At 39.7% G+C, this 12,449-nt stretch overlaps 1 protein-coding gene across 8 annotated transcripts in view; it reads left to right on the top strand.

The window, feature by feature from the left end:
• The window catches only part of BTRC (beta-transducin repeat containing E3 ubiquitin protein ligase), a 208,526-nt gene that overhangs the window by 106,508 nt on the left and 89,569 nt on the right, over nt 1–12,449 (top strand). For 5 of the 8 annotated variants that reach the window (XM_062214008.1, XM_062214009.1, XM_062214005.1 and 2 more), the window contains one exon: nt 2,341–2,418. The exons of the other annotated variants lie outside the window; for them this stretch is intronic. In XM_062214008.1, coding sequence (XP_062069992.1) covers nt 2,341–2,418 — 78 coding nt within the window. The remainder of the gene's footprint in view (nt 1–2,340; nt 2,419–12,449) is intronic. 8 annotated transcript variants of the gene reach the window in all.

The raw sequence follows: 12,449 nt of genomic DNA, 5'->3' as shown, positions 1-12,449 counted from the left end.
GATGTGGGAGTGATGACTCCAGTACTTGGGTCCCTGCCACTCACATGGGAAGCTTGGATTGAGTTTCCGATTTCTGGCTTCAATCTAGCCCCCAACCCTGGCTATGTAGAGCAATTTGGGAGTGAACCATTTGGGTGGGAGAGCTCTCTATTGTCTGTCTTCTCTCTCCCTCTCCCTCTCCCTTTTCCTCTCTCTGCCTTTCAAATAAAATGAGACTAATAACTAAAAAAAAAAAAAAAAAAAAGATGCCAGTTAGGATGCCCACGTCCCATATCAGAGTGCCTGTGTTCAGTACGCACCTTCAGTTCCTGACTTAGGAGCTTCCTGCAAATGCAGACCTTGGGAAATAGTGGTGATGCCCAGGTGAGTGGGTTCCTGCCATCCATGTGGGAAACCTGGATTGAATTCCAGGTTCCCAGCTTCAGTCCAGAGCTGGTGGCTGTTTGGGCATTTGGAGAGTGAACCAGTGGATGGGAGCTCACTCCCTGTCTCTCTGACTCTCAAATAAATAAATTAAAAAAAAAAAAAAAAACACAGTTGAAATAGGAGGAAGAAAACTGTTGATAGCAGCTAAACATTACTCATGCTGTTAGGTTGGGGTTATATTTCAGTATGGAGGAGCTTACCAGCACTTCTTTTTCAGCCAAGCACTTGTAGGGTAAGAATGTGATTTGTAATGTCTCAATACACCAAACTTCCACCAAAAAGGTAATTGGGCTTCCAAGTTATACATTAACATTTTAGCAAAACAATTGATTTTGAAATATAAGACCTTGCATTGAATTAAACAGGTTTAGATTATCTGACAGTACTTTATTTAAAGGAGTGGAGCTTCATGACCTTAGGAGTAGTTACTTGCAAATTATAAGGTTGTAATTGGATACTAGCTTAATTTTTTTTATTACATAAGACGTTTAATTTTGACATTTAAAACATTGATCTGTACTTTCAAGAAAAGACAAGATTGAGTATTTCATGGGTTTAATGTTGACCTTTCTCTTTTATGACAGCAGTGTATCACTAGCTTCCTCTAATCACCCACTCAGGTATATCCTTCCCTCAGTTTTTGGTACATAGTCTTCATTCTTCTTTTTCAAAATGGAGAGGAAAGAAGTTATAGCTCTGAAGTCTTGAGTCTCTTGCTTGCGGTATGGCATACTTTTGGTTTGTCTTAATTTTAGGGAACTTCACCATAAAGTGATTATCACAAGTGAAAAATATCAAGTTAGAGATTTCAGTCCAAATGGAGAACTATGTGAGGTACTGGCCTCACGCCCCAACTGAAGATGACACCCAGAGCTTGTAGATGTTGGCCATAGAGGTAGAAGAGCCTGATAGAGTGACAGTACATACTTTCATCCTTCAGTATGCTTTAAAATACAATATTTGATTAAACCAAAAAAGTATAACATATATAGGTTTAAAACAGTAGCTACTGTATAATAATTTCATACTTGTACAAAAAGTTTTCTGACAAACTTGTAGGTTGGAAATAATTTCTAGATCGAAAATAAAGTTTAACTCTCCAATTAGAATGCCATGATTATATAATGTAATGAGTATGTCAACTGCAAGTTTTAAAATTAGTGCTACGAGGCTGGCGCTACGGCTCAATAGGCTAATCCTCCGCCTGCGGCGCCGGCACACCGGTTCTAGTCCCGGTTGGGGCACCGGATTCTGTCCTGGTTGCCCCTCTTCCAGGCCAGCTCTCTGCTGTGGCCCTGGAGGACAGTGGAGGATGGCCCAAGTCCTTGGGCCCTGTACCCCATGGGAGACCAGGAGAAGCAGCTGGCTCCTGGCTTTGGATCAGCGTGGTGTGCCGGCCGCGGCGGCCATTGGAGGATGAACCAATGGTAAAGGAAGACCTTTCTCTCTGTCTCTCTCTCTCACTGTCCACTCTGCCTGTCAAAAAAAAAAAAAAAAAAAAAAAAAGAGAAAGAAAGAAAGAAAGAAAAAGAAAATAGTTACGTAAAAGAGAAAGTAATAATTGTGATTTAAGTTGTGATCTACTAATTTTGTACTGGAAATTCCTTGTGTCCAGTGTCAACCTATGTCAAAGGCCAGTAAACCAGATTTCTAACAAATTTGGTCTCCTGTGCAGTGCATAAACATAGGTGAAATACTTTCCACTTAGATCCTTGTGTACACTTATTTATATACATAGGCATATGGTTTTCTTTACCCATTTGTATGTCTGTATGTATATAAATCTTCAGATGAATAAATGCATAAATATACATGGTGTTCTAGCTTACAGAATTAGAAGTGTAATTCAGTTTACTCCCACAGAGTAAGATTGAGGATAATGAGAACTGAATTAAAGCTTACTTTCTTTCACAGAATTCCTCAGAGAGAGAAGACTGTAATAATGGCGAACCCCCTAGGAAGATAATACCAGAGAAGAATTCACTTAGACAGGTATGAAATTTAGTCTTACTTAAAATAAAAAGCTGCCAATAACAAAACAAAAGACAGGAAACCCTTGATTTGCCATTTTTTTAGACACTGGAGCTTAAATTAATAGTATTATATTCCAAAGTTAGTGGCCATAGCCATCAGTTTCAATCAGATAATACTGTTTTCCCATTTAAAAAACATCCTTGTTGTACAACTTACAGGACATTCAGTTGGTTAAGTGTAGTGAATATAAAATTAAAAGTTTTCTTGCTCAGGAAAGGTAATTTTAAATGCTTCTTAAGTGCAGATGGCCTTATTTTTCTGTTAAGATTCTTCATATATTTTTTTTAAATAACCAACACTGATCTACTTGTAATGAAATCAGTTCCTTTGAGCAATATTTCATTTTGGATTTTTTAGAGATAAAGACCACTATTGGTGGTGGTGATTTTTTTTTTCTTCTTTAAAGATTTATTTATTTACATGAAAGTCAGAGTTACACAGAGGAGAGGCAGAGAGAGAGAGAGAGAGAGAGAGAGAGAGGGGTAGGTCAGTGTTCCATCCTCTGGTTCACTCCCCAATTGGCCACAACAGCCAGAGCTGTGCTGATCCAAAGCCAGGAGCCAGGAGCTTCTTCCAGGTCTCCCACACAGATGCAGAGGCCCAAGGACTTGGGACATCTTCTACTGCTTTCCCAGGCCATAGCAGAGAGCTGGGTCAGAAGTGAAGCAGCCAGGACTCAAACCAGCGCCCGTATGGGATGCTGGCACTGCAGGCGGCAGCTTTACCCTCTACACCACAGTGCTGTCCCCGGTGATTACTTCTTAAACATCAAAATGTCCAAAAACACTGGCTGAAAATTTATTCTCCTCTCTGCCTGTAGCAGTCTTTAATATTTTCCTCATTCACTAGCAAAAAAGAATAAGTTCTTAAGTGTTGTCAGAAAATAGTGTGACACCTATCGTCCGTATAAAGTTGGATAACATGAGCACCAGCAGCTGTAAAATAATTTTAGTTTACTTGCATGTATGACATTGTTTTAGGAAGTGGGAGAAAAGACGTAATTGTTGAGTGTGCACCATGAACAGTGACCCTGAAAGGTTGTTAGATATGATGTGACTTGCAATCTGTAGATGAAGAATGTGGAGGCCGGGAGGTGAGATGAGCTGCAGGCAGCTATATGAAGCAGATCTCAGCATTGCCAAAGTGTTGCTACTTCTGCCATCTTACTCTAGTTTGCATACAGTGTTAATTTAGAGGGAAAGCACTTAAAACCACATCATAGTAATTTTTAAATTTAGTCTACATTAAAATGTGTTTGGATAGGTGCACTTTCCCCTCTTTTTATGAAAATAATTCTTTTAAATGGAATTGAATCCCTTCAGGAAGCTTTGTTAAGAACAGAACAGAACAAAACAAACTGAATGATCAGTGATTGATGTTGAAATAGAAATGGTTTTAACTATTTGGAGATAAAACACCTGATCTGTAAATCTACATCAACAGAAGAATATTGAGTAAGATAAATTTGGAGGTGGATATACTCTGCCCACCATAGAGAAACAACTGTCAGAAAACAATGACACGACAAAAAGTTTTGGCAACTTTATTTAAGCTAACAAACGAATTTTCACTCTGCAAAGTTATAAATTAATTTTAATAGGCTGATCCAGATGGTCCATTTGGAAAATGGATAGGCTGATCTGTTGAAAATTAAACTAAATTTATCTCTCTCATACTTCAAACTGAAGCAAGAGAGAGAATTGTGCCTATTAAGTCCAGCACATACAGATGGACCAGCAGGTCACACATGGGACTAATCTGATTCATTTTAAAAATAAATGCATGCATTATTGAATCATTTTCTACTTGTAATATCTGTTGTGTGCAGTATTTGAAAGAGATTTCATGTTGTTTTTTCATTGCTGTTTTAGCAGATTCTCCTCACCCCCCTCCACTTTAATTTAACAACCTCCACTCCTGCCTCCCCCAGCCCCCTACTCCTAGTGCTCCAGAATGATTCTTCTAATATCTGTCATTCAGGCTTGAGATCCAAGCTCTGGAGATTAATTAGGTCATGAGGCTTCCCCCCCTCCCTTTTTTGTAAAGGGTTTTATCTCCTTTCTCTTTGTGAAGAGCATGAACTCAGTGCTCTTGGAGAGAGAAATGGCCTTTAGAAACAGGGAAGTAGGAGATCCTCCTGGGGCCCGCAGACTCTTTTAGCTTCTGGGTGTTTTAGCAGCCCCATGAATGCAGATTTGTAAATTTATTGCAGTGCCATCTGGTTTTTTGCTTGAACCAGATTACTGTTGGCTTGTGTCTGTCTATTGTGGTGGCCACTCCCTAGGAGCTTGCCCTCTCAATCCCAGGAAGAGTGATGAATAGCAGGGGTCAATGGAAGCGGGTCACAGGGCAGCTGTCCAGGGCTGCCCTGAACTTGATTACCCCACTACTGATTTTTTTTAAAGGTAGGACTAATACATAAGCTGTTTAAACTCCCCCTTTTCTCTGTTGCATACGACAGTAATGAAGTGCCAGTTGTTGTTTGTTGTCTTTTCCCCCCATAGTTATGTTTTGTAGACAAAAAGATACCACGGCTACCTTAGAACTGGAGCTGATGGCAGGTAGGATTTGTGTGGTGTGGGCCAGTCCCTTAACTTGAGATGGTCATGCAGTTATTACTAATGGGGTACCAGGAACTCTTTCATCTTTGATAATAAAATGTTGTTATGTTCTGATAATTCCTTGAAGATGACACTTACCAAAACTCAGACAAGGTGAGACAAATTTGAAAAGCCCTATGTCTGTTATAAAGTATATTTATAGTATGTTATCACAAAAATTAAAAGGAAATCAAAAAGGAAGGAGGTGAGATGGAGGGAGGGTGGTAGAAAGTATCATTATGTGTTTAACATTGTATATATAAAATACATGATATCTGTTTTATAAGTGTTAAAAAGATGAGAAAAAGAAATTTAATTATCAGAATGCAATGTGGTTTCACTGGTGAATTCAGTAAACACTTCTGGAAGGAAATAAGACCCAATCTTTTGCAGAAATACAAGAAAAGGGAAGAGGAAAGAATACTTTCTGGCTTAAAAGGCCACCATGACAATAATTCCCAAACCTGATTAGAATATCACTAGAAACAGAAATACTGAAGGACAAAGTCAGGAGCTGCCACCCCCTGTGTCATCGTGTCATTTTGTGTAACTGCTTTTCTGTTTCATTCCCAACATCTGGAGGAGGGACAGTCGGGAGTGTGTCCTTGTAAAGTCCATTTCCTTATTTTCAGAATAATCTTCCCATCTCTTGGCATTAAGTAATGTGTGAACTTTTAATTTAAAGTTTGTACGAAGTAGCTACAATTTTACTTCTACTTTTATTCCTAACTTGCGGAACCAAGGAAATCGTCACCATTGCTTTCATAGCTTGTATTCATATCTGTAATCAATGGCAAAGGCCTGGGATGATGCATGGAAGCACCATTACTTTTTGAAAATGTGGCATTACAACATGCAACTCTTCTTTGCCTCTCGTTGGTGCTAATAGGGTCTGTCAGCCCTGCCTTTCTCTGTAATTGAGTAAATTGTGACCGCTGTCTAATCCTCCCCCCATCACCCATTCCCTTTGTGTATGTGTCCACTTACCATCCTGAGAACGTGGGCAGTGATAAATAAAGCATTGAGTAGAGCTCTCTCAACTCTTTGAAAGCAGCATGATGCCAGCCCTCTAGTTATATTTCTTTAAGTGTTTACGTTTTTCTGTATTCTGTCTCTTGTGTAGCTGGAACCCTGGGGATGCAAAGCCATGAGAGAGGCCAAGAAGCTAACAAAGTAGCTGTCTCCCTTGTTAGCTTGTTCCTTTATTCTTTAAAAACAAGATAAAAACCATCTGGCTCAGGGCATTACATTTTCCTCCCCCATGCACCTCTATAGATGGAGACTTCACCTGCAGTGAGGGTTTACATTGATTAGGGAGGGAGCAGTAACTCAAGCTTCCATCCTCTTCAAGGATACTTTGCAGTCTTTAAAGGTGCTGACCCACTGAGTTAAACTGTCAAGGGAGGATAAAAAAGTGTCTTCATCCCAGGAGGTAACAGCTGCCAGGTTTTCAACACCTTGCACACTGCTGGAAAAATGTCACAATTGTCAGCGGAAAGAAAAATGACCCTGTTGTCATCTTCTGTTAATGACTGGGCCTTATAAAAGCAACTCCATAAACGTTTTAGAAGGAATGAGTAGCTGTTTTCCTTGCCTATTATATTCTCATCTCAAAAAATTCCTACATTGTTCCAAACATCACCTTGGAGTAGATCTACTAAAAGCAGTCCTGAGGACTGGAAAGTTCAAACCAGTGGTATAAGCATGGAACTCTGGAGGGGCGTAGCTCCTTTATACAGTTGGTTGAGTAGGAGGAAGGAGGTCATCACTGACATGGAAAATGAGATGAGAGTGTGTATTAACAAAACAACAACAAGTCATGCACAAGCCAGTGAACTGGGAGGAAACATACTGTATTTCTGTTCTTTGGAGGACAGTTTGTTTGCAAGCAGCATCCAGATGGGTAAATATCACGACACTGATTTTTTTTTTTTTTCAAGAGAGCCACTTCTTTTTGTTAGGAAAAAAAAAACAAAACCAAATACAGATTTTACTTCCTTTAATAGCTCAGTAATTTTCGTATCTGATGACATTCCCTTCTTTGTTATTTGATTGATGAAAGGAAAAGGTTTAATGAAGTCTCTGGTATCAGGCAGGCAGTTTTTTTCCTATTTGTTTTAGGTTAGTCATTTTAATTGTATTGAGTAATTAGAAGGTACACACAGCCAAGGGAGCTTTGTTCTGATAATTGCTCAAGAAAATCCATTCTCTGTCTGCCATTGCTTTATGTTGAGACACTTCTCCCTCTAGTGGCAATAGTAAACACTTGGGCTTGGCAGTAGGCAAGGTGTAATTGCAGTATGACAAACTATGCTTAAGGGACTATCTTGTAAATACTTAGTTTTGGGTTTGGCATTATTTCATTATATATGGTTTTTTTTTTTCTTTTTACCCTATGAAATTTCCTACCTCCTATCTGCTCCCCCACCCCCAAGTGCTTTGGGCTTTGGATGGAAAAAAATTGCCTGAAACATTTATTAAAAAAAAAAAAAAATCAGTGCATTCTGGGTAATGTTTTGCAGCTTGATTTAATTTTAGTCATCTGTTTTAATTACCTATTTATAAAAATGGTTTTGCATTTGTAGACATTATTTAATACTTTGGAAGAAGCACCTCATTTGAAATAAATAAATAAATTGTACTTATTTTAAATAGTCCATGTAAAAGACCTTAAAGGTAATTAATGTAGGTCTCTTAAGTAAGACAAAAGTGATCTATCTGAATCTGATGAAGTGATTTGTTTACATAATTTCCCACTCCTGCTGAATCCTTCAGAGTCTAATAACATTTTAAAACAAAACAAAACATGGTTTGGCAGTTTGTGCCTAGCTACAAAAACTCTTCTTCAAAAAGAAGTGGTTTAATAACCAGCTTTCTTAAAATTACTTTGAGGAAGGAAGACTGTATAGGGGTTTGGTGTTTTGTTTATTTTTATTTCAGTGTAATCATTCTTTGATAAATTGTATAATCACTGACTTAGTAGAAAAAATATTATTGAACTCCTGGGTTGCAATGGCCATAAAAAGTGTATTTTCACATAAAGAATTAAGGTACTGTGAATAACTTATAAAGGAAACAGCTCATATGTTGGTCAAAGTCCATATGGACCCAGTTCATTTTGTGTTGAGTGCTTAATCTGATGTAACATTTTTAAGGAGAAGAAAAAGGGGGGAAAAGCCTATTGTAAGCTGCATGAGTCCTAAAAAAATGTGCCCTAAGAACAACATGCAGTGAGATCAGATACAGCTTTGCATCTATCAAATGAGATTCCCAAGCATTTGTATGGCGATTTTTAAAACCAAGCTCCAGCTTCCCTGGATGGTGCTTTGTAGTTTCCGTTTCCTATCCTATATTCTTACTCAGGACATGGTTTGATGTTACTATATATTTGAAGGTCCCTGTCCTCCGCCACCCTCCACCCCAATCCCTAGCTGTTTTCATTATACTATATCTTGTTTTGCTATAGGGCTGCTGAACAGATTTCTTAAGCAGCTTTTTGCAAGGTTAGAAGAATGCAGTCTGGTAACAAGTTTGTGTCATTTTAAATATATACCTTCTAGTAAATAAGGAGAAGTCTGGCAATCAATCCCTTTTAGTGTGTTATATGTTTCACCTGACAACTAAACCTTCTATTGATTAGCCATTACTTTGTTAGATAATCCTATGTCATTGGCTCCATTGTAAAAAATTAAACTCTTTAAAATGTTTTACCCTAGCAGCAGTGTGAAAATTGAAAACTTGTTCAGAATTACAGCCTGCTTTCACAAAGAAGGTAGTTTTCAGCAAGGCATCTTACTGGTTTATGCTTATGTACTTTATATGCAATATAAAAATGTGTTAAAGTACTCCAACGCAGAACTCTGCCTCTGGTTCAGCAGTGATGCTGCCTTTTCAGATGTTGCATGGGCACAGAACCTGTCTTGCCTGCGGCTGTTATATTCACTAATTTGATTTTAAACTGGAAGGGACATTATAATAGTAAAATATCAAATGTTCTACCTTTTTTATTTTTCCAGGATGGTCAAAAGGACTGTGGCAAGTTTTAGTTTACTGATCTGTGTTTCTTCCCTTGGGAGATAAGCAAGGTCACATGCCTATTTTACAGATGAAATGTCTAGAAAATAGAGGCATAAGTATTCCGATAGCCCTGTTCTAGGAACTCCTTCATGGCAGGAACAGGTGTTTTTTTTTTTTTTTTAGTTGATGAATCTGTTCACCTCTTTAACCCTAATCCAGCTTTAGAATACTTTAATTACTTAAGAAAATCCTTTGCTCTCCCTCCCAAACTTCTCCACAACCAATGAATTAAACATTGGTCAGTATTGACTCTGTAGATTAGTTTTTCCTTTTCTAGAATTTCCTGTGGTGGAACCATACATTTTGGGATCTTTCACTCAACATGCTGTTTATGAGAATCTCATGTTGCTGTGTATATCAATACTTTATCCTCTTTTATTATTTTATTCCATTGAGCAAGCACAATACAATATGTTTTCTATTCTCCTTTTGGTGGACACCTCAGCCTCAGCTGTTTCCATCTTTTTTTTTTTTTTGGAGACAGGCAGAGTGGATAGTGAGAGAGAGAGAGACAGAGAGAAAGGTCTTCCTTTGCCGTTGGTTCACCCTCCAATGGCCGCTACGGCCAGCTCATTGCACTGATCCGAAGCCAGGAGCCAGGTGCTTCTCCTGGTCTCCCATGCGGGTGCAGGGCCCAAGGACTTGGGCCATCCTCCACTGCCTTCCCCGGGCCATAGCAGAGAGCTGGCCTGGAAGAGGGGCAACCGGGATAGAATCCGATACCCCAACCGGGACTAGAACCCGGTGTGCCGGCACCCCAACCGGGACTAGAACCCGGTGTGCCGGCACCGCATGGTGGAGGATTAGCCTGTTAAGCCAAGGCGCCGGCCAGCTGTTTCCATCTTTAAGGTTACTATAAATGCTCTGATATAAAGTTTTTTGATGAGCATATGTTCAGTACTTTTTTATTGTGTGTATTGGCTATTCAAATTTCTTTTGTGAAGTTATCTGTTTAAGTTTATAGCCATTTCATTATTTGGGGCCAGTGCTGTGGCATAGCCGGTAAAGCTGCTGCCTGCAGTGCCAGCATCCCATATGGGTGCCGGTTCGAGTCCTGGCTGCTCCACTTCTGGCCCAGCTCTCTGCTGTGGCCTGGGAAAGCAGTAGAGGATGGCCCTAGTCCTTGGGCCCCTGCTCCCGCGTGGGAGACCAGTAGGAATCTCCTGGCTCCTGGCTTTGGATCGGCACAGCTGTAGCCATTGCGGCCATCTGGGGAGTGAACCAGTGGATGAAAGACCTCTCTCTCTGTCTGCCTCTCCTTCTCTCTCTGTGTAACTATGACTTGCAAGTAAATAATAAATCTTTAAAAAATTTCATTATTTATCATTTTATTAACTTACAGAGTTATAGATTCAACTATATTGAGTTCTGTGTACCAGTCCTTTGTCAGAGATACGTGTTCTGAATACTTTCTCAGAGTCTGTAGCTTGCCTGTTTAATCATGGTATGTTTTGTTGAGAAGGTTCTAGATTTTGGATGAAGTTCAATCTATTTTTCTTCTAGAGTTCCTGCATCCTTTGAAATGTTTGCCTTTGAAATGATTGTGAAGATATTCTTCTAAATTTTCTTCCAAAAGCTTAATAAATTTTAGCTTTTATGTTTAAATTCATGATCCATCTTAAATTAATTCTTTTTAAAGATTTATTTATTTGAAATAGTCACAGAGAGAGAGAGAGAGAGAGAGAGAGAGGTCCTCCATCCACTCATTCACTCCCCAGATGATTGCAATGGCCGGAGCTGGGCTGATCTGAAGCCAGGAACCAGGAGCTTCCTCTCGGTCTCCCAAGTGGGTGCAGGGGCCCAACGACTTGAGCCATCTTCCACTGCTTTCCCAGGCCACAGCAGAGAGCTGGATCGGAAGTGGAGCAGCCAGCACTCAAATTGATGCCCACATGGGATTCCGGCACTACAGGTGTCAGCTTTAACTGCTACGCCACAGTGCTGGCCCCCTCAAGTTCATTCTTGTATTTGCTGTTGTTGCCAACTGGAGGTTGTTTGACTCACTTGGGAGATAAGGGAGACAGCCTGATAGAGGGATTCTACTTACTCCTCGGAGGAAATGGGATGGGGGCTTTTATCATGCTGGGGAGAGGTGGCTACTCCCTCTCATCCTCCCACAAATCCCTAAGCACACGGCACTTTTGTTTGCAACCAGCTTGATGTTCTGCACAGGCGCAGTTGGTGCTTTAGCATATCACATGCTCAAAATGGCAGCGTTGTTCGCTGGCTACTGCCTCTCCAGTAAAGTAATAATATATTGGCGGTACTGGGCTATTCTGGGCCTGTGGGTGGGGTGCTGTAGTTCCTACAGGGACAGTAGGGGGTCTTTCTGCAACTTGGGTCTGAATAGTCCTTGCTCCCGAGATGGATTCATGGTCAGGTTAGGAAGGGTTTGATTTAGTGAGTCCCATTCTATCCTGTCTCACTATAAAATAGTTTTGGGTTAATTGTTTTTGCCGTTGTTTCAGTGCCATTCTTGAAAACATATTTGTTGGCCAAGGACCTCAATAGACATTTTCAAAAGAGGAAATCCAAATGGCCAACAGACACATGAAAAAATGTTCAGGATCACTAGCAATCAGGGAAAGGCAAATCAAAACCACAATGAGATTTCACTTCACCCTGGTTAGAATGGTTCACATACAGAAATCAGCCAACAACAGATGCTGGCGAGAATGTGGGGGAAAAGGGACACTAATCCACTGTTGGTGGGAATGCAAACTGGTAAAGCCACTATGGAAGTCAGTTTGGAGATTCCTCAGAAACCTGAATATAACCCTACCATCCATAATCCATAATCCAGCCATCCCACTCCTTGAAATTTACCCAAAGGAAATTAAATTGGCAAATAAGAGCTGCCTGCACCTCAATGTTTATTGCAGCTCAATTCACAATAGCTAAGACCTGGAATCAACCTAAATGCCCATCAACAGTAGACTGGATAAAGAAATTATGGGATATGTACTCTATAGATTACTATACAGAAATAAAAAAAAAATGAAATCTGGTCATTTGCAACAAAATGGAGGAATCTGGAAAACATTATGCTGAGTGAATTAAGCCAGTCCCAAAGGGACAAATATCATATGTTCTCCCTGATTGGTGACAACTAACTGAGCACCTAAAAGGAAACCTGTTGAAGTGAAATGGACACTATGAGAAACAATGACTTGATCAGCCCTTGTCCTGACTGTCAAGGAACAAAATACTACTTTATTCCTAATAGTATTTTTTTGTTCTACTTAATACTATTGATTGAACTCTGTAATTAACACACAATTATTCTTAGGTGTTTAAATTTAACTGAAAAGT

Source organism: Lepus europaeus, chromosome 17, assembly GCF_033115175.1.
Source record: "Lepus europaeus isolate LE1 chromosome 17, mLepTim1.pri, whole genome shotgun sequence".
Lineage (NCBI taxonomy): Eukaryota > Metazoa > Chordata > Mammalia > Lagomorpha > Leporidae > Lepus > Lepus europaeus.
Note: the sequence above shows the minus strand (reverse complement) of the source record. Positions and strands in the feature narration are given on the sequence as shown.